Genomic DNA, 23,871 nt, shown 5'->3' on the forward strand with positions numbered 1-23,871 from the left:
AAGAAAAACTGTCAAGCCCTGGGAGGAATTTTTCCTTCCAGGGCAGGGAATCCATTGCCAGTCTAAACTGACCCTGGTCAGAATCCTTTTCCCTTTTGAGAAATGGTGCTGCAGGCACTGCTTCTTAGGCTCCAGTTATCTGCTAGTTTGTGTAGCAGGCTCTTTGCCGGTAGTCAAGATGGCGCTGCTCTTAGCTGGTGGAGGAGGGGCTACCTTCCCAGTGCTTTTCTGTAAAAAGGAGAAAGACTGTCTTTTGTGAATTATTCACATGTCCTCTTGGCTTTCATAGCCATCTGCAATCTGCATCTGTCCGTAGCCCACAGGATGATGATTTCACCTGGTCTGTGCTGCAGGAAAGTGACATGCTAAGCTCTTGCCATTAACTTGCCACAGGTGCTCTGGGGAGTAGCAGCAGACACCGCTGTCACTGCCTCCACCACCACTGCTGCCACTGCTGCTACAGGTGCTGCTTTGAGCACATAATTCTGTTCTTAAGCAGGCTTCCTGCCTTTTTGCTCTCTGGCTGAGATCTCTGTGCTATTATGGCTTACTTGCGACTCTTTAGCCACAAACTTTTCTCTAGAATGCTAAAACTAATACCTTGGAGAGAGCTCAGATAGACACATCCTGAACCTTGGCCATTTTCCCAGAATCCTCCCCACAAATATGTTTTAAATCACACAGAGCAACATTAGAACTATAAAACTGAGAATGCAGGCCAGGAGTTTGGCCTAATGGCTAAAGTGCTTGCCTAGCATGCACGAAGACCTGGGTTCTATTCCTTGGTACCCCATACATACAAAAAAGCCGGAAGTGGTGCTGAGGCTCAAGTGGTAGAGCTCTAGCTTTGAGAAAGTCCAAGGACAGTGCTCAGGCCCTGAGCTCAAGCCCAGAACTGGCAAAAAAAAAAAACTGAGAATGCTTAATGTGGAACTACATTAACATGAAAAATATTTCCAAAGAGTGTTGTAAATAAATTGAATCAATATAATGTTTCAGAAGTTTTGCTTGATGTAAGCATTTACATGGAATAATATGTTAGAATTTATTGAAATGATAAAAGGATATTTATTGTTCTTCTTAATTGATATAGAAGAAAGAGAACATGAAGAATACCTCAATAATTTTGAATTTAGTAAGACTCAATGAGTGAAAAAAAAGGAACACAATATGGAGGGACATAAAAGTTAGAAGATTCTGTATAGCAAAGGAAACAAGAGTAGATAATTTACATAAATTGAAAAAATAATTTTAAATCATGACAGAGTATTCAGAAATATAAAAACACAGAAATCTCAGCAGCAAAATTGCAAATAAAGCAATTTTAAAATGAGCAATATATATGTAAAGCCATTGCTCAAAAATATAGAAAAGGCCAAAAAGAATGTGCCAATTATCTCAATAATCTTGAGAGAGATACAGATCAAAATCATTATTTGTTATCACCTTACCAAGTAAATATCACTCCTAACAGGAATGCTGATGATCTTAACTCTTGGTCAGAATTTAGAGAATAGAAACCCTGTGCACAGTGATATAAGTATATCTCTCATGAAAACTAGTGAGGAATTTAAAGAACTAAAACTAAATACAGAAGCATGATTTTGAAATATATATTCAAAGGAAATGAAATCAGATATGCTGAGAGGATATTTTACTTCCATGGAAGAAGAAAAAAATCAGAATGAACTTTTACCCTTCTACTGATGAATAAAGCAAATGTTGGCCCTGTACACGATATTCTTCTGTCAAATAGAAAAACAAACATCTCTTCTCTGTTACTGTGAATGAAACTTGAGATTATGTGAGTTGAAATAAGCTAGGAACAGAAAGATATATTCCTGCGTTATCTTTTTCCAATTTTCACTCTAAAATTGAGCTGATAAAATCAGGTGTAAAATTGTGATTATCAGAGACTGAAAAATGTACTCTGGAGAGAAGAACTGGAAAATGTTGATCAATGTTTACTAAGTAACACATAGGAACAAGAATCTCTGATGAACTATTGTATTGTATTTGTTGTAGAAAACAATGTTCTTTGCACACAAAAAAATTCCTGCAGAGAAGGTTTTGACTTTTTTTTGTAAAATCTGATATTTAAGTTTCTATATATTTAATTTGATTTAAGTAACATGCAATGTATATATATATACACATATGTATGTTATATATTCACATTTGTATAAGTGTGTACAAACACATATGGATGTATGTTTACATCTATATACACATATATATATACAATATCACTTCTTATCCAATTAATTCATTAAGCATCATATTATATACAAATTAAGTAGAAAAATAACAAACACACACCTTTGCATGCTGATGTGAAACTTTTTGTTTCTATAAAATTGTTCAATTTGTTAAAGCTTTCTCAGCAGAGAGAGAAAACTATTATATAAAGTGATTATATAGGGAAATCTATTGTGGTATTTACATGCCATATAAACATAGTACCACATTGCCCTGTCGCTGATAAAATATCAACTTTAATATTCCAACGTGATAAGGTATGGCCTTGATGTTCCGTATTTTGATACATTAACATTTAAGTTGTCCTTTCCTTTTCTTTGTCTGCTTCTACATTGTATTCCTTTAATTCCCACTGGTAGTAGACTATGGCCTCAGAGTAGTTATAAGCCCCAAGGCACATTCTTTCTTCAATCACAAATTAAAAGAGAAAAATTATGAATCTGTGATGCTCTGACAATTAAAACTGAAGGAAATTAGTGGAATTATCAGTTAATTTCGTTCACCAAGTAGAAGGAAGTTGTTACTTATTTAAGAAGAGAATTAGATTTCTTGTAAGGTGAAAATTTTGTCACTTTAATATGTGTAGGAAATATAAGGAAGACAATTTTAAATTATATGTTCACCTTGGATATCTATTGCCTTGATTTATGAATGCAGAATGATATTGTGGTCGCAGAAAAGGGTGAGCTCTAAATTCAGATATGGAGTATCTTTTATCTGTTTCTTAAATAAACCTGCCTGTCTACCTTTATTTTTAAAAGGATAAAATATGTACTATAAGTAAGTGAAAATACCTTCAGTGATTCACCCTCTTGACTTCAAGTTGATCATAATATAAACGACTTAATTCTCGCCATAATAAATCAATTGTAAATTTAACAAAGAGATATGAAATCAAAATAAAATCACACAATATAGGGAGACTCTTCAGAGAAACTTCATTGACTTCAGAAATTTTCAAGCTTACAAGTATAGGCACCAAGCTGAAATGCTTTCTTCTCTTGAAAATGCTCCTAGCAAATAGCAATATAAAATTTCTACTTACAGATTCCAAAATAAAGTATACTTCAAACTTGGACTGAATTACATAACTAACTCCTTAAGAGATTCTTGTAAAATCCTGGAATTAACAACAGGTAAGTGGCAGAAATTCTAGTGGTATCTTATCTATTTATTACGCTTTAACATAATTTATGTCACCATGTACTTCCATTTATTTCATTGAGTAGAGATGAATTTTCTACTATGTATATATCACTTGATATTCATGTGTTCTTTCCTATTTTGTACAATAGGAACAATAGATTTTTTTGTATTTTAAAACATTTAAACATTTAAAGTATTAATAACTCATCTCTGATGATACAGTGATTGAACTGCAAATATGCATTTAGCAAAGTAGAGCGCTTCACAAGTCATTTAGAAATGTAGAACACATCATAAGTTAGAGATTATAACAGATCACAAAATTATTTTCACGATTAAATAGTTAGAAATAGGGAAAATATATAAGCAAATCTCAAGTATTTGTGTATGGTTTGGACTGAGAAGGGATTACTTCACAGTTATTTGACATTTACTATGATTAGAATGGACATTTTGGCATTGTAAAACCATTCTTATTTTTTTTTTTGCCAGTCCTGGGCTTGAGCTCAGGGCCTGAGCCCTGTCCTTGGACTTTTTCAAGGCTAGAGCTCTGCCACTTGAGCCTCAGCAACACTTCTGGCTTTTTTCTATGTATGTGGTACCAAGGAATTGAACCCGGGTCTTCATGCATGCTAGGCAAGCACTTTAACCACTAGGCCAAACTCCCTGCCCTAAAACCATTTACTTCCTAAGAATCAATAGAAAAATAAGGAAATGAGCTGTATGTAGATAGTAAAATGAAAAGTACTGACGAGTTAAAGTATTTGAGTTCTGAGCCAGTGCAGTGGCTCACGCCTATAATCCTACCTGGCTATTGAGGAGGCTGAGATCTGAGGATGAAGGTTCAAAGCCAGCCTGGACAATACAAGCAATACAAAGCCAAGAGACTCTTATTTCCAATTAGTCATTAGAAAATGGGAAGTGGGTCTGTAGCTCAAGGATAGGGTAATAATCTTGTGCTGAAGAGTTCAGGGCAGCATCCAGGCCCAGGGGTAGGGCGACGATCACAGGGACAGTTTCAATGCCGAAGTTCAAGCCCCTTGACTGCCCCCCCCAAAAAGCAGTTTGAGATCTTACATGAATTCATGCTCCTACACTTTCTCACAATAGGGAAATAATGAACCAGATATATATATTGAAGAGCAGAGATATAAATTATATGAAAATAAAATGAAATATAAGCAAATAAAACAGAATGTATAAAATGAATTTATTCAGACAGAATTAGCAGGAAGAGAATGGAGAAAAAAGGAAATAAGTTGGAAAAGAAAAAAAATTGAAAGTGATGATGGAGTAAACTTTTAGGAGAGAGGTATTTTCATTAAACCCCTTACTAATCTGAAAACAACATAGAATTATAGAGTTTACCTCCAAATGCTTATGAAATTAGAGACTGAGAAAGAAAAAAAGGGACATGAACATCTTGCCACATTTCTTCTGTGTACTTATCCTTTACAATATTTAAAGGAACAAAGAAAGTTTGAGATGGTGAAGAACTTTGAGGCTTCCATACTAGCAATACCTTTTTGTCTCATGTGAGTAGAAGAAAACATATGTCCTTGTGAGAAGCATAATTTTCTTTTTCCAAAGACAGCCATTCAAACTTTTTTGAAATTGTGAAACTCCATCAAGATACTGGATCCTGAATAAATGGGAGACATACATTTCCCCAAATAAACTGAATAATTTTTTCTAATTAGAATTTTAGAATTTTACTACTTTTATTGCTCTCATTTTTCCTTTTCCTTTTTTGCATACTTTTCTCCATTTTTTTCCCTTTGTTACTTCATTGTGGATCTGGTCACTCCTAGAAACATAGTGACAGCAATTAGTAGACATCCTCCACCACTGAGGAGAGAGTGGGAATCCCTGTCTAGTTCCTGATTTTAAGGTAAATGGTTCCAGTCTTTCTCCATTTAGTATAATACTGGTTGTAGGTTTATCATATATGGCTTTAATTATTTTAAGGAATGTAACTCTTATTCCTATTTTTTCTAGTGCTTTTAACATGAATGGATGTTTTATTCTGTCAAATGCCTTCTCTGCATCCAGAGAAATTATCATATGATTCTTATGTTTAGCTCTATTGATATGATATACTACAATGACTGATTTGCGAATGTTTAACCATCCTTGCATCTGTGGGATGAAGCTTACTTGATCATAGTGTATAATTTTTTAAATTTGTTTCTGGATTCCATTGGCTAGTATTTTATTGAAGAGTTTTGCATCTGTGTTCATTAGAGAGATGTCTGTAGTTTTCCTTTTTTTTTTTTGGCTCTTTCCCTGGTTTGGTGATGAGTGTAATATTAGCTTCATAAATGTACTTGGTATTGCTCCTTCTGCTTCTATTTCTCAGCAGCGTTTCAAGAGTATAGGTGTTACTTCATCTTTAAATGTCTTGTAGAATTCCGCACTTAAACCATCTGGACCTGGGCTCTTTTTGGTTGGCATTTCCCTGACTGCTTCCACAATTTCATTGTATGAAATTGGATTGTTTCATTTGTTTACCTCATCATTTTTCAATGTGGGTAGCCTATATTTATTTAAGGAGTCATCCATTTCTACTAGATTTTCTTGTTTCTTTGAATATAGGCCCTGGTAGTACTTATTTATAATGGACTGAATTTCTTGTATATCAATCATGGTTGTTCTCATGGGGTCTCTAATCTTGCTTAATTGAGTCTCCCCTCTCCTTTTTTTTGATTAGTCTTGCCAGGGGTCTGTCAATTTTGTTGATTCTTTCAAAGATCTAACTTTTTGATTTATTAATTTTGTGTATAATGGATCTTATTTCAATCTGTGATATTTCTGATTTTATTTTGTTATTTCTGTCCTTCTAGTTGTTTTAGAATTAACTTTTTCTTGCTCCTCTAGGTGCTTCAATTTCTTCTGCAAGTTATTTACATGCTCTTCTTTTGTCTTTTTAAGATGGGCTCCTAGTGTGATAAATTTGCCCCTTAAAACTGCTTTGCTGTCCCGTAAGTTCCTTTCTGAAGTATCTTGATTGTCATTACATTCAAGAAATGTTTGAATTTCTCCTTTGATTTGTTCTATAACCCAGGAGTTATTCAGAAAAGTGTTGTCAAGCTCACAAGTGTTTAAATGTTTTTTACCCTTTACTATGTTGTTCAGAACTAGTCTGATTCCACTGTGATCAGATGGGATTATATCAGTCTGCTTGTATCTGCTTGTTTTCTGTATGAACTATTATATGATCTACTTTGGAGTATGTTCCATGTGCTGCTGAGAAAAATGTATAAAGTTTTGCTGTTGGATGGAAGACTTTGTGTATATCTGTTAAGCCCAGCTGGGCTATGGTGTACTTTAAGTCAGTGGTGTCTTTGCTTATCTTTTGTTCAGTCGACCTGTCATTTAGTGAGAGTGATGTATTGAAGTCTCCCAGTATGACTGTATTTGAGTCTATCTTGTTCTGTACTCAAGAGAGTTTGCTTGACAAATTTAGGTGCTCTTGTGTTGGGGGAGTAAATGTTTATAACAGTAATACGCTGGTTATGGATTGTACCCTTTACTAATATGTAGTTGCCACCTTTATCTTTATGTACTGATTTTACTGAGAAGTTTGTCAGAGATTAAGATTGCAACTCCTGTTTTTTGCATGGTGAGTTGGAGTGGAAAATTCTTTTCCATCCTTTCCCTTGGAGTTTGTTTCTGTCTTTGGCAGTGAGGTGGGTCTCTTGGAGGCAACATATTGATGGGTTTTGTGTCTTAATCCAGTGTGCTGTTCTGTGACTTTTTATTGGATTGTTCATCCTATTCACATTTAAGGAAATTATGGAGAAGTATTTAGTGTCCTTTGTCATTATTTCTTTTTACTTCTGAGTTTCTTTCTCTCTCTTTTTACCCACTATGTGTTTAGTGATTTGTAGGTGATAGCTTCTTGATGGGAGTTCTTGCTATTCTGCAGTTTGTTCTTGATTAGTTAATTTTTTGTAATGCTGGTTTATTGTGCATGTATTCATATAGCTTCTCTTTGGAATGAAATATTCTTGTTTCTCCCTCAAATGTAAATGCTAATTTCACTGGGTATATCAGTCTGGGTTGGCAGTTGTTGGTCTTCAGAGCGTGAATGATATTTTTCCAAGCTTTTCTTACATTTAGGGTTTGTGTGGCAAGGTCTGCAATGATTCTAATTTTTTGTGAGCTCTTACTGATTTCTCCAGACTGATGATTCTCTGTTCCAGCTCTTGTGTTTTATCTTCCATTCCTGATGTCCTATTTTCCATCTCAGTCAATCTGTTGCTTAATGCTTCCATTTTAGTTTGCATTGTGGACATTGAACTGACCATGTCTCTGAGGGTATTTATCTTTTTGTCTAGGGATGTATGAGTTTTTTCTATTTTTTTCTCCATTTGTCTTTTGAAGTTGAGGAGCTCCTTGTTGATTTCCTACTTATGGTGCTGGAATTGTTTTTGGAATTCTAGTTTAATCTCTTTAGTCATGTCCACAATCATCTCCTTTAACAGACTCACATTCCATGTCTCTTCAGGTGTCATATCTTTGGATGGTGAAATCTCTCTCATCCCTTCACTCTTGTTTCCTTTTTGGGATTTGTGTGGGACTTTGATTATTCATAAATTGCATGTTTTGTTGCTGTCATTTCTGCCGCATTGGAATGGAGACTGTTATTGTAGACTCGCTCTGTGGTCAATAGGTGGTGGTCTTTACTTGGTTTGGGTTGGTGGTTCTGGGATTCTGTATATATGTGTGGTTCTCAGCCAAATTAGTTTTGTTGCTGACTGGGTCTGAGTTTGCAGCTTTTTACAGGTGTGTCACCCTTTCCCAAAGGCTGTGTGCCATTGCACAGCTAGCTTCCAGATAGCCCATCCACTGATTTACAGGCCCTGTTTCCAGTGGCAGGGCCCATCCAAGGGCCTGTGGTTTGGGAGCTTCTGCACGCTCTCAGCTAGCCCAGCGGCTAGTTTTTTGGTCATGTTCCCAGGGGTCCAGCAGAGGACTTTGACTCCAAGTGCGGAACTGTGCCTTTCTGGCTCTTAAGGGCTCGGAGGGTAGAGCAGGCCCTTTCTGGCTCTCAGAGCACAAGTTCTGCCCTTGCTGGTCTACCCATCAGTACACTGCTGTGTTTCAGGAAAGTACTGGGCTGCTTTTGGGTGTGAGTCTTCTGGTGACTTCATGGGGGGGGGGGCTGATGCTAGCTTACCAGAGGCTCCCAGCAGGAGGATACTCCACTTAGTTTTGGTTCAATCAGATGCAGGCATGCAGGCTCTCTCTCTCACACACACACCTGCTGTTTGAAGGCAGGGTGTTAGCACCCCTCAGTCTCTAGTTTCAGTGGCCTGGGAGAGGAGGCTTGTGGGCAGGTGGGAGCAGGTACACCTCCACACTCTTTGTTGGGGTGCTGGGTCTTAGCCCCTGACTGCCTGTCAGTCTTCAATCAATGGCCTGGGGTGGGGGGAGGAGGTTGGGGAAAAGGGCAGGGTTCTGAATTCTTTGTCCCCTCCTACACTTACCAATCTTTCTTGTAACACACCACCATCTCTGCTTTCCAGATGGGCTTGGGGATCCCGCTGGGCTACTTACTCATCGGGGTTTGGCTGTGCACAGTTCCATTGCATTGGAGGGCCACTCACCGCCCCTATGGTCTCCTCAGCTGTCTGTGCTCTCCATGCCCAGACTGTATGGGATTCCTGCCTGTGGATTCCTCTGCTTGCTAGAGTTCTGGGCTTCCTGGCCCAGTGTCCACCCCCACTGCCACTTTTACAGCTCAGAGGCCCTGGCGGTGAGGGGTTGGGGAGAGGTCCTCATGTTTTGGATTCTTTGAGAGTGTTGTCTATAAGCTTTATCTGTTTCTTTTCCAGTTTGCATACTTCTTAAATTTGTAAGTGTTGATTTCTTGAGCTAGTTGGCTTGTGGGATTCCCTGATTTTCTCTTTCTGTGGGAGAGAGCTTGACTGGGTCCCTATTGTACATAGTACAGAGATGTTGCCATTTACCAAAGCAGTTTTTGAATGCAATGTCTTAATTTTGAATTTCTTTAGGATCTTATAGTTCCTATTTTACAAAATTATATATTTTGGTTAAAACAACCAAAATAACAATTTGAAGTGCCCAAATGTAGCATCCATTAACAAAATATTAATAATAATTTCATAATTAGTTTCATTTAGGAATGTAAGCTCTTTTAATATTCAACTCTTATATGCCATCACTTTGTTAGGTAGAAACATCCATTGTATATATAAAAAATGTGGTCACATTATTTTTCATATTCTTCAAATGTGTATTTTGGAGTATATGTTCTATATGGAAAATTTTTCAGATTTTTTTATGCTTTCATTTCTTTTGTTTAAAGAGACAACTGTTTTACATTTTTCTATATTTTTTACAACACCAACTTCTTTGTGAGAAAAAATTTATTTGGACAACATCATGAAATTTAAAACAAACTGGTTTATATGTGCATGAAATAAATGAGTATGTGTAAGTATTAATCAGAATTTAAAATGAGGAAGTAGATAGGATATATCACAAGGCCCTAGATATAGTCGCAACTTGAGAAATATTTCTAAGTTGGGTAAACATATGTAGTTTGAATTGAAAATATCGATCCAGTGGTTAGCTAATAAAAATTTAGCAAAATGATGAATATAAATTCAGATAGCAATATAAAAGTAATCAAGAACAAGTGATTATGTTGTAACTGAAGGAAAAACAAGTGAAAAAAATGCTTTGTTCTCTGAGATGAAGAAGACTGACAATAATCTTGCAGGATCACAATTATTTAGAAATATTTGACAGGGAAGGAAAATTTTGTTAGAACAACAGGTTTTTTTAGTGAAATCTTAGAAAAGTAAGGTTAACTCATACTACTTTCCAGAGGCTGAACAAGTTTACAGTCCCACCAACAGTGTAGTAGTATAACCTTCTGGCCACATTCCAGCCAGCATTTCTTGTTATTACATTTCTTTATAATGGCCTTTCTAATTGGAGTATAGTAGAATCTCAAAGTTGTTTGGATTTGCATTTCTTTTATGGCCAGAGATGTCGAGTATTTCTTCATGTGTCTGTTGGCCATTCTTATTTCCTCTTTAGAGAAGTCTCTCTTTAATTCTTTAAACAACTTTTTTATGGGGTGGTGGTTTCTTTGAGTGCTTGTTTTTGGGAAATTAAATTTTTTGAGCTTTAGGGATATTTTAGGTATGATGCCATTTTCTGTTGTATGGATAGTGAAAATTTTCTCCCATTCTGTGGATTTTCTTTTTGTTTTGCTAGTTAAGTCTTTTGCTATAAATATATGCACTTTACTGCAATCCATTTGTCCAACCTTTCTTTGGGTTGTTGTGTTTCTGGGCCTTTATTAAGAAAGTTTTGATATGTGCCAAGGAGTTCTACTGTATCACCCCTATGACTCAGCAATCCCTTTCCTGGGCATTAACCCAAATATGCATAAATAAGCCCATACTAAACCTAGCAGTTCAACCTATATTCAGTGCATTATTTACCATAGCTAAGATATGGATCAAACCCCGATGTTCCTCAGTAGATGAATGGATCAAGGAAATGTGGTATATATACACTATGGAATTCTATGCTGCTGTCAGAAAGAATGACATTTCACAATTCATAAGGGAATGGAAAGACTTGGGAAAAAATCTTTAAGTGAAGTAAGCGAGACCCAAAGAAACATAGGCTCCATAGTTTCCTTGGTTTGTAATTATTAGTATATCTCTAGGATTTTCCTTGGAGAGGATCACAGCACCTCAAAATCTATGTGCATATGGCCACAAAGGATGAAGCTAGGTGAAATAAACACCAGGATATGAAAATCTGGGTTTATCATTGTGGTGGTCATTTTTAATGTACTATGTGAAGTTTTTTCTTTCTTCTTTTCCTTTTTTTTCCTTTTTGTTTATCCTGGCTTTACCGTATCTGATTTTGGTACCTGACATATTATATATATGGTTATTTGTTTATTTGAATTAGGGAAGGGAAGAGGAAAGGCAAAATGATGAGACAAAAGACAAAGGGTGAACCAATGCAACAGCTATACCCACAAGACAATGTTGGAAATTAACTTTACAATTTGCAAGGGGGTGGGGGAGTAGCAAAAGTGGGAGAAAAATATGGGAAGGTGTGACAATGTACCAGAAGTATTGTACTCATTACCCTACATCTCTATACATCATTCTAACCAAAAAAAGGTTAATTCAAGACACAAGAGAATTGAGGATTGTTAACTCTGGTAAATACTGTTTCAAATATTATGCATCTGTAAAATAAAAAAAGTGTTTGTGATTGATATATTGTTCTTTTATTCTGCAATTTGAGAAGGAATGGAAGCAGAAAACAGCACACAAGTGATGGAATTCATCCTGCTTGGTCTAACTCAGTCTCAAGATGTTCAACTCCTTATCTTTGTGTTAGTCTCAATTTTCTATCTCATAATCCTCCCTGGAAATATTCTCATGATTTTCACCATTAGATTAGATCCTGGACTCACTGCTCCGCTATATTTCTTCCTGGGTAATTTGGCCTTCCTCGATGTTTCCTATTCTTTCATTGTGACTCTTAGAATGCTGATGGATTTCCTATCTGAGAAGAAAATAATCTCCTACAGAAGTTGCATTACTCAGCTCTTTTTTCTGCATTTTGTTGGAGCAGGGGAGATGTTCCTTCTTGTTGTGATGGCATTTGATCGCTATATTGCTATATGTCGTCCATTACACTATTCAAACCTTATGAACCCTAGAGTCTGCTATGTATTGTTGTTGGCTCTATGTCTTGGAAGCTTTGCTCATTCCATTGTACAAGTAGCACTTATCCTACACTTGCCTTTCTGTGGTCCAAATGAGCTAGACAATTTCTTTTGTGATGTCCCACAGGTCATCAATCTAGCTTGCACTAATACTTTTGTAGTAGAGCTTCTCATGGTCTCCAATATTGGCCTGCTCTCTCTTCTGTGTTTCTTAGGACTTCTGTCTTCCTATGCCATCATCCTATGCCATGTAAAAAAATACTCCTCTGAAGGAAAAAGCAAGGCTATCTCTACATGTATCACTCATGTTATCATTGTGTTTCTCATGTTTGGACCTGCTATTTTTATCTATACTCGCCCCTTCTGTGCTTTCCCAGCTGACAAAGTCGTTTCTTTATTTCACACAGTCATCTTTCCTTTGATGAACCCTGTGATTTATACTCTTCGCAACCAAGATGTCAAAGCTTCTATGAGAAAGACTTAAAGTCAACTTGTAGGATTTTAAATGCAATAAAAAAAATGAGAAAAGTAAACAAAAAAATAAGCTAAGATCAGTTAAGTTATATTCATGCATTCATGTATGTGTATTGATTTATGAAATCATTTATTAAATAAGATATCAAATACTTACACTTTTTATAATATAACTAAGTGGATATTACACTTACTATTCTGTCTTTTAGGCCTTATTCAAGTGGATAATGATAGGTTAAACTACTAAATGAGGAACAAAAATATTACAAAGACCTGCTGCCATCATAGATGTCAAATACATGAGAGATAGCCTAGAAGAGGTGTTAAATTGCCTCCTTTTGGTAGTAAATAAAATTTGGGGATGTGATACTAAGTTAATAACAAAAAAAGGAGAAAAACACAAGTATATTATTTTTACAACTCTAAGCAACTTTAATATCAAAGCCTAGGCCCAAAGATTGTTATGAGTTTGATATATTTGAAGGTTGTAGAATGGAATGTAGGTATAATATAGTTAAAATGTTTGAAAGAGTTCGTTCAACCACTATGGAAAGCAGTATGGCAGTTCCTCAAAAGACTAAATATAGAACTCCCGTATGACCCAGCAATTCCACTATTTGGCATTTACCCAATCGTCCAGAAACAAGGACCTACTGAATCCACTAGCACAATGATGTTCATTGCAGCACTATTTACCATAGCAAAGATATGGAACCAACCCAGATGTCCCTCAGTTGATGAGTGGATCAACAAGATGTGGTATTTGTACACAATTGAATTCTATGCTGCTGTCAGAAAGAACGATATTGCCCCATTTATAAGGAAATGGAAAGACTTAGAAAAAATCATAGTAAGTGAAGTAAGCCAGACTCAAAGGAAGATAGGCTCAATGGTTTCCCTCATTTGTCATAATCAGTAGAAACCTTGGCCTCTCCTACCAGAGACTTACAATAGAACAAAATCTAGATACATAAGGCCATATAATGTGGTGCTAAATGTAAGGACCTCCAGGATATAGAGATAAAAGCCATATAATGAGTGATTGTTGTTCTTAATGTACTGTGTTATCTTTCATCTCTTATGATATCCCTTGGTTATCTCATATTGTTACAATATTTCACCTTGTTATCTGATATATTTTATGTGTGCTTAATTGGGTATTTGAAATAGGATAGTGAAGGAGGAAAATCAAGATGAGCAGTGGGTCAGGGGAGGGAAATGAAGACCATGACTTGAGAAAGGGTATCTGGTTTATATAATGTAACCCTTCTATTATTTACAATAAAAATATATGAAAAAATGTTTGAAAGAGGCAGACACAATGCTGTATGGGAGAGTAGGGCAATGTTTTTAGGTATTAAAACAATTTGGGCAGTAGCAATTAGTTCAGTTATTCAAATGTGTATAGAGTAAAAATATTTAAATATTTAAATATTTAATGCTATTTGCCTTAAAGCAAAGTCCTCAAAATTCTTTAAAAATGATTGTTTGAGGTGTAAAATATCAATAAGTGGAATATATCAGAAAACTACATTTTTAAAACTCTAATAAACCTTCTTTTTCCCAATTTGATGCAAGCCAAGGAGCTATTATATTTCAAGAGTATCTGTCATGAAACGGTTTAACTTCGTTGAAGCTTATAGTTTTGTGATTGCTCCTATAGCTATATTTTAATTTAGAAAAGAATTTAAGTACACTCTCAAATAATTTTATGCTATATGCAGGGTAGTCAACTTGAGCTTGAGGAGGAGTAGACCTGAATGAGAGACAAACCAGACACGAGAAAGGAGACAAAGACAGTATTCTGATCAAGGTCTCAATCTTTATTTTTGCACAGCAGAATATATATGTTTAGCGGAAAGGTGATTGCCTAGTGATATCTCTTAGTAATCATCTCTATACAAAATGTACCTGAAACAAACCTGGGAAGGGGGTCAGGAGGTTGTCAAACTGTTTTTGCCAAACAGGATACATAAATCAAGTTCTTTTTGCTTACAGAATATTGCAGTTGGTTCATCATGGAAGGGATAGTAGAAATAATAAGCAATTCTTCCAACTTACAGACAGAGTCTTACAGTTACTAAGTTCTTTTAGTTTACAGAAACATAGTTTCTCGATATCATAGTAACAGCTATTTGGTTCCCAGCATCTCCTCCCTTTTTATTTAATTTATTAAAAGGCCAAATATTGTTATAATACAGGTGAAGCAGCTTGAAGCAAAGCCATATCTCAAAGAAATCAATTTTTAAGCAAAATTGGCAACAATCCATGGAAGGATATAGGGACTCATCCCCCTGAAGTGTTTTACAGGATCCTTTTTGAGGCGAGGGGATTTTTTTTTTTACCGGATCCAACCCCTATGCAGATGAGTTTGATTCCACGAGCCCGAACGGCACTTTTGCATTGAGCCCTCATTGGTAGATACCTCTCGGTTCTACCCTTCCATAGGTGCCCATGGCCTACATCTAGCCGGTTCGGGTTCTGGCCGCTTTGGTAGAACTGCTGTTGTTTGTTGATCTGCTTGGATAGTAGGAGATGGTGGCCTCCATGCCTTCACCTGCCTCTTGAGCGGCTAAATCTACTCTATGATAATGAATTTGAAGGGGTTTAGATGCCAGGGAGTCAATTTTCTGTTTTACAAAGCTCATGATTCTATTGAATATGCATGGTCCTATGGATACAATAATCAAAATACCAAACAAAGGACCTAGGAGGGGAAGGAGATAAGGCAACATTCCATTTAATCCAGTCCAAAAGGGGTTATCAAACAATTCTCGGTGTCCTTTAATCAAGTCCTCTTGGAGGTTCTTAAACTTGTCTCGCACAATCCCGGACTTGCTTGCATAAAAGCAGCTCCACTCCTATAAAGCCAAAAAAATTCCTCCCAATTCTGCGGTGAGTAGATCTAGCACTCTTCTGTTCTGAAGAGCTACCTCAGCCAGGGAGTCAATCTGATCCTGAAGGTCATTAATAGTGCTGGACAATACCTGAACATCCTGTATTAACTGATTGGACAATTTGGTGTAAGAGTGTAGTGACACTCCCAATCCTGCTGTTCCTGCACCTAGGGCTGGAGTGATTCCCAATCCTGGCAGGAGGGGAATAAAAACAGTCCACTTATGTCTTCTTCCTATCATTTCTAAGCTGGGAATTGGTAAAGGTTCACCTCCAGGAATAATGTCTATATCGGGGAGCAATGAAGCAAGTACACAAACTGTGGTCCAATTTATAGGCAGTTGGGTAAAGGCCAGGTTGCCTCCACAAAAAAAATACCTTTCCTACTAGAGGGAAAAGGGAAGTAGTAGGAGAAGAATAATTAATAACCATTAAAAAATCGCTAAAAGAAACTACTTCTACATTTATATCAAAGGTATTGTTCTGAGATTGACCAAATAAACACAAAGAAGCATTAAAGCCAACAGGTTGAATTTTAAAGAAATGGTTAAGGCTGCAATGTAAGGTAGATTTAATAGGGCTAAGGGAATTATTGCTTGGAATAGTGATTGGGATTGGTGTGCCCATTGACATGTATAACCAACAATTTTCCACTAATGAAGGATTGGAATAATTAAGCATGCTATGTGTAGCTTCTAAAATATTAGCAGTATGTACCTCCAAATCTGTCTGTTTAGGCTTGGGGAGGGCTAATGGATGGTAATTAATTTTAGGATATAATTTTCTTTTTAATTTTATTAACTTTTTATGAACTTTGGCATCTCTGATAACATCATTCAGGCCTCCTCCATCCAAACTGTGAATTGGTGCATGCTTGGGCCAACAGCTGTATTGTCCTACAACTCCTGAACAGGAGGCCTGGGTATATTATTAGTGGAACCCAACACTTGAGGGTTATTGCTCCAATCGCCACCCAATACAGCATTTTTTGTTTGTTTTAAAACAGCAATGAAATAATAATTATTATTAGAAACACATTCCTGTACTTTTTCATAGCAGGAGGAATGTATCTGGGTTACATAGGTACATGAAGGAGGACATGATCCCGGTTTGCCCTTATAGGGGGGGAATGGTCTTAGGCTTATCAGCACACTGCCATTCTGGTTGCTGAAATCCTCCCACACTACTACTTATGAGTGGCAAATAAGCATCAAAAGCACCACAGTCTACATCCCCCCTGGCAATCACAGGGGTTGCCAAAAAGGGAATGTAGAAGGGCTTCTTTATCTAGTAGAGGTCCGTATCCTCCGAAGACTGATGATGGCAGCAGCAGCATCACTGATATTTGTAGGATCCACAGAATTTTTGACAATTTTCTAGAATAGAAGAAAGGGTTTTTGTTCTCAGACAGCTAGCCTTCCCTAGAAGGTGAGTTATCAATAGGCTTTACGAGTCATTCTGGGAGCCAACAAGCTGCACCTTCTTTATTATCAAACATACAGAGTGATCCTCTTCCCCAGATTAACACTGAGTCAGGGCCCTTCCATTGGGAGATCAGAGGATTCTTCCACATTACAGTGGCATAATTATTAATGGTTTGGGGGTGGCAAAGGCGATCAGCTGCAGATCTTTCATTAATGTCCAGTGTTAAAAAATTAATAACAAATAGAGCATGATGAAGAATATTTTTGGAGTTCCTTTTGTGGGATAAAAGGTTTGTGTTTTTAACTTTTGAAAAGTATTTTTAAGGGTTTGATGAGCTTGTTCAACACTTCCTTGACCTTGAGGATTACAGGGAATACCAGTGATATATTTTATTTGCATCTGGTGGCAGAAATGTTGAAAAATTTTGCCAATATATCCGGGGCCATTATCAGTCTTAATAATCTTAGGCTTTCCCATAACTGCCATGCAACTAAGTACATGAGCAATAATATTCTTGGAGGCCTCACCAGAATGTGGTGTGGCAAAAATAAATCCACTAAAGGTATCAACAGTAACATGAAGATATTTAAGAGTACCAAAAAAGGGAACATGAGTAACATCCATTTGCCACAATTCATTAGGAAACAATCCTCGGGGATTAACACCTAAATGGGGTGTTGGCAACAGGGTAACACAATTTTGGCACTGTTTGACGATTTGCTGTGCCTGCTCTCTGGTGATTTTAAAAAGAAGACAAAGGGTCTGGGCATTAAGGTGATGTAATGAATGAGCTTCTCTGGCCTGGGCTATTGGATCATTTTCAGCAAAAAGTGCCAATTGGGTAGCTTGGTCTATTGTTTCAGTGCCTTTTGTCAAAGGTCCAGGGAGGCCAGAGTGGGCATGAATGTGGCCTATGAAGAAGGGGCAACTTCTAGTTTGAATATATTGTTGAATTAAGAAAAATAGGGGAGCAGCATTTGTAGTTGGCTTAATAAAAGGCACTGTTTCAAGCAAAGTTATAGAATGAGCAATATAAGTGCTATCAGTGTACAGATTAAAAGAGGAAGCAGGTAACTGAGCAAAAACTTGTAAAACTGCAAACAATTCAACCAACTGGGCAGAACAATAGGGGGACTTTAAGGAATTAATTTTGCCATTGATAGAAAAGGCAGCTTGCCCATTGGAGGAACCATCTGTGAACACAAGGGAGGCATTAGGAAGGGGCTTTTGGGAAGTTGTACAGGGAAGGTAATGGGCTGATATTGCAAAAATTGAAGAAGTTTATCAGCAGGATAATGATTATCAAAGGTGCCTAAAAAGGAAATGCATGAAACAGCCCAATTATCATCATTTTGAATTAATCATTGAATGTGAGAGGGGGTATATGGTAAAATTATTTTATTTGGGTCTTTGCCAAATATTTTTCTGCTTTGTTCCCTTCCTATTTTAATTAGCTCCATCACCCACATAGTGTAGGGTGTAAGGACCTTAACTGGTGCAGCAGGCAGGTGTACCCAATAAAGGGGTCCTTTCTGCCAAAAGACTCCAGTGGGTGTGAAACTAGAGGCACAAATGACGAACTGTAAGGGTAGGGCATAATTAACAAATGTAACTTGCTGGCTGGAAATGGCTGCCTCTACTCTGGAGAGAGCTTCTCGAGCAGGGTCATTCAAGAGCGTTTAGAAAGGGGGTTGGAATCTCCTCTAAGAATATCAAACAAGGGTATAAGCTCACCCGTAGTCAGTTTAAGATAGTGGTGGAGCCAGTTAATGCCACCTAAGAGTTTTTGGAAATCGTTTAAGGTTTTAAGATGATCAGTCCTAAGTTGAATTTTTGGGACAATATTTTATTAGTAAAAAGCTCAAAGCCTAAAAATAGATATGGAGGTTTTAACTGAATCTTATCCAGTGCAATTTGCAGACCTGCACTGGTAAAAGCATTCGATAGTTGCTGAGAAAAATGAAGAAGGTAATCAGCATCTGGTCTAGCAAGAAGAATATCATCCATAAAATGAATTATATATAGAGAGGGATCCTTTAATCTGACTGGATCTATAATTTGAGCGACAAATTTTTGACATAATGTAGGGCTATTGGCCATCCCCTGGGGCAAAACTTTCCACTGAAATCTAGGCATAGGGCCTTTAAAATTTACTACTGGTAAACTAAAGGCAAAGTATTGGCGATCATCCGATGGAGAGGGATGGTGAAAAGGCAATCCTTTAGATCAATGACAATTTTATAATATCCCTTAGTTGGCTCCTGGGATTTCTCGATTCTTTCTTATTGTGGGAGAGAGTTAGGCTGGGTCCCTATTGTTGCAGTGCCATTTCACTTCCTCACATCAAGGTTTTATATGCAGCCTCCTACTAAAAATATTATTGAATATTTATTATATGTATTTAGGTTAAAATTTTAATTATATGATGTCTTATAGATGAGTTTTCCAGTAACATGAGGAAATATTCATACAGAATGTAAAAGAATCAGATTTAATTACTTGTATTGTGTTGGTGATATATTTATCTGCAAATCTATGAACATGGTCTTTTACAATCACAGTTATTTTTACTTCTAGGTATTTTAGTTTTTTGAGGCTCTTTTGAATTATTTGCTCACCTGTTTGTTGTTGCTATAGAAAGAAGATTCTGATACTTTTATGCTGACATTTTAAACTGCTACTTTTTGGAAAGTAAATATAATAAGTGAGTTATTTTGTGGAGTCTTTAGAGTCTTTTATTTATAGATACATATCAACCACAATAGAGATAAATTTAATTCATCTTTTCCAATTTTTATATTTTTCTATTGCCTTATAGCTTTGGCTAGGAATCAAAGCACCATAATGAATAAGATTGGAAGGACTTGTCTTTGTTGTAGTCTTGATTTATGTGGAAATAATTTCAGGCTTTCTTGATTTGTTACTATGCTAACTGTAGACTTCTCATGCATAGACCATTAAATTAAGTTTTTTCACTTCAATTCTTATGTTTCTAAGATTTTCATATGTTCTATTGAGAATATTTTTGTCTCTAATCATCAAGCTTATTGATATATTCTTGTATATTGTAGTGTTCTTATACAGCTTTCCTAATAGGCTGGGACATATTTTCATTGGAAGATTCTTTTGTATTATAATTACTATCTTTAAGTATTTGTACAGAAGAATTACTGTTCAACAAATCAGTTTATGAAAACATTGCATCTTCATCAATGCTACCCATTTCATCAAAATCTCCATATCATTCTTTACTGAGATAGAGAATACAATCCAAAAATTCATATGGAATGACTTAAGGCTCTGAATTACAAAAGCAATTTTGAGCAAAAAAGATACTGTAGAAGTATAACAATTTCAGACTTCTAACACTGCTAAGAACTATAGTAATAAAAATAGTTTTGTACTAGCCTCACTCTTCTCATTGAAGGAATTCAGGAAAGCCATTGATTTTTTAATGGTATTTTATTGTTGGGTAACGTGTAGAGGGGTTATCGTTATATTCATGAGGTAGTAGGTACAGTATTTCTTGAATATTGATAGCCCTTCCCAGGTTTTTCTACCACTTTCCCTCCCCCCACCCTTATCCCAGTCATTGTGTTTTTCCCCTTCCCTTCTCTATTTCAAATAAACAAATCAATATACATACAATATACCTGGTATGTAAGTCATTGATTTATACCCTGTTACTTTGCCAAAGTTTTGATTCAGCTTAGTAACTTGCAAGCGGAGTCTATACAGTTCTTTAACTACAGAATCATGTCATTTGCAAAGAGGGAAACTTTTATTTCATCTTTCCATTTTTGGAACCCCTTTGTGTTTGCTTCTTTCCTATTGTTTTACCTAGGAATTCTAATAGGATATTGAAGAGAAGTGGAAAGAGCACAACTCCTTGTCTCATTCTGATTTTAGAGAGAATGGTTTTAACTGTTCACCATTAAATATAATGGAGGTAGGGTTGTCAAACACAACCTTTATTATATTGAGGAATGTTCTTTGCATTCCTAGTTTCTCAAGGGCTTTTATCAAAAAGGCATGTTGGATCTTATCAAAGGATTTTTTTCTGCATCTTTGAGATGATAATGTGGTTCTTACTTGTGCTCCTGTTGATGTGATTGCGGCGCCCGGCACCCCTGACCAGCAGGGAAGAACGGACACCACCCGAGGATCCTTCTCGTATCACGCTTTTAATGAAGAGCCACTTGGTTAAAGGGAGAGCTGAAGCAGAGGGGCCCTGGGCAGGGAAATGCAACTGCTTATATAGGCCCAAGGAACAAGGGGCTCTCTACCATTGGCTGCTCTGTTGCTAAGGCCTTTTTGAGACTCAGGATTGGTCACGCCCTTTTTCGTCATGCGCAGACTGAAGAGCAACTTGATACTTAGTAACGAGTAAAGGCCTCGCACTCACATACCAAATAAGTTACAAGGAGCGAGGCAGGAAACAGGTGCCATCCGGCTCCCCACATGTGATGAATCTTCTTAATTGACTTACATATATTGAACTAGCTTTGCATCCTTGCAATGAAGTTAGATCCTTATATGTCACCCTGCCCCAGAATCAATTCTAAAAGGATCAAAGACCTTTAGGTAAGAGCAGATACTCTCAAAATTCTATAGGAAGAAATAGGAGATACGCTAAGGCTCCTTGGCACAGGTTAAACTTCCTTAACAAAGGCCCAGAAACAAACAAAAAAATTAGAGAAAGGTTGGACAAATGGGAGTGCACTAAACTTCAGAGTTTCTGTATGGAAAAGGACACAGCTAGTAAGATATATCAAAAACCCACAGAGTGGGAGATCTTCACTCGCCATACAACAGACAAGTACCTCATATCTAAAATATACCTACAGTTCAAGAAATTAAATCTCTCAAAAACAAACCCACAAAGAAACAACCATCCCATTAAAAGACCATCTAAAGATTTAAACTTATCTGAAGAGGGAGTAAGAATGGCCAATAAATACCCAAAGAAAGACTCAATATCTCTGCCCATAAAAGAAATGCAAGTAGAACAGCTCTGAGATTTCACTTCACCCCAGTTAGAAAGCCATTATCAAGAAATCTAATAACAACAGATTCTGGTGGGGAGATAGTCAGAAGGATCACTACTACACTGTTGGTGGGAGTGTAAATTTGTTCAAGAACTCTGGAACACAGTGTGGCAGTCCCTCAACAGGCTAAACATAGAGCTCTTCTATGACCCAGCAATCCCACTCCAGAGTATTTACCAAAATATTCAGAAAAAAGGCCTTACTAGACCTGTGAGCACAACCATGTTCATTGCAACATTTACCATAATATAGAACCAACCCAGATGCCCCTCAGTAGATTAATGGATCAAGAAAGAGTGGTAATTTTGTACAATGACATTTTTTGTTGCCATCAGAAAGAATGGCATTGCCCAATTTGTAAGGAAATGGGAAGACCTGGAAAAAAATCTTATTATGTGAAGTAAGCCAGGCCCAAAGAAACATATGCTCCATAGTGTTCTTCATTTGTAATATTTAGTATGTCTAAGATTTTCCTAGCAGAGTATCACAATAGCTCAATAGCTATTTGCATATGACCATATAGGATGAGCCTAAGTGAAATGAATTCCAGGATATGGGAAGAAGAGGTTTATTGTGGGGGGGGGTAGTTTATAATGTACTATTTGAAGTTATTTCTTTATTCTTTTGGGGCTTTTTCTTCCTTTTTTTCTGTTGTGGTTTATCTCCTGTTAGTACTTTATCTAGCCTTGGTATCTGGTGTATTATGTATACAATTATCAGAGAAGAGAAGGGGAAAATAAGATGATGAGACAAAAGCCAAAGAATGAACCAGTGTAACAGTGATATTCACTAGACATTATGTTGGAAATGAACTTTACAACTTGTGAGGAGGTGGGGGAGGGAAAATGAGAGAAAAACATGAGAAGGGGTAAAAATGTTCGAGAAGTAATGTACTCATTATCTTATGAAAGTACTGAAAGCCCTCTATACATTACCCTGATAGCAAAAAATAAATAAAAGCTATGATTTAGAAAAAACAAAATAAATAAAAATTAGAAATATTTTTCATACAAACAAGAAAGAGAAAATTGAAACCGGATTCTTATTTATCACCTTGAAATGGTCTTAATTCAAAATGAATGAGACACCTCAATGTAAACTTGAAAACATGAAACAACTCAACATTGCCAAGATATAGAAACATTCCAAATGCTCCTCATTAGACAAAGGGATCATGAAAACATGTTATATATACTTAATGGAATTTTACTCATTCATTATGAAGATTGATGTTACATCATTAACAAAGAAATAGATGGACCTGAGACCAACATTGAGTGAAGTAAGTCAAACCCAAAAAGACAAAACACAGATATTTCCCCTCATATGCGGAAGCTAGAACTGATTTAGTAATGTAACAATAAACACTTAGGGGCCTTATGCAAGTATATAAAATGTAGTAAATGAAATATGATATTTTCTGATAAGAGTTCAAATGGTATAGTTTCTATTAAATTTTATTTTATTGTGAGGGTGATGTATAGAGGGATTACAGTTATATTCATAAGGTAGGGAGTCTATAACTTCTTGAATATTGATACCCCTTCTCATGTTTTTCTCCTACTTTCCCTTCACCCACCCTCTCCCAAATTGTAAAGCTCATTTCCATCATCTTGTCTTGTGAATATGCTATTACATTGATTCCCCCTTTGTCTTTTGTCTCATCATCTTGACTTTTCCCTTCCTTTCCCTAATTCAAATAAACAAATAAATATATTTAATAAACCAGGTACCAAAGTCAGATATAGCAACAACGTGGGATAACTAATAAGGGGAATAAAAGCAAAAGAGTAGAGAAATAATTTCACATACTACATTATAAACGTCAGTCACGATGATAAACCTCTTGCTTTTATCTCCTGGAGTTCATTTCACTTAGCTACATCC

At 36.5% G+C, this 23,871-nt stretch overlaps 1 protein-coding gene across 1 annotated transcript; it reads left to right on the top strand.

Annotated features, from left to right (window-relative positions):
• Positions 1-11,720: 11,720 nt before the first annotated feature.
• On the top strand, positions 11,721-12,626 carry LOC150066380 (olfactory receptor 4N5). The gene has a single exon (XM_090352727.1). The coding sequence runs from the start codon at positions 11,721-11,723 to the stop codon at positions 12,624-12,626; it is 906 nt and encodes a 301-aa protein (XP_090208853.1).
• The last annotated feature ends 11,245 nt before the right edge of the window (positions 12,627-23,871 follow it).

This window comes from Megascapheus bottae, chromosome 2, assembly GCF_031878675.1.
Source record: "Megascapheus bottae isolate mThoBot1 chromosome 2, mThoBot2.hap1, whole genome shotgun sequence".
NCBI lineage: Eukaryota > Metazoa > Chordata > Mammalia > Rodentia > Geomyidae > Megascapheus > Megascapheus bottae.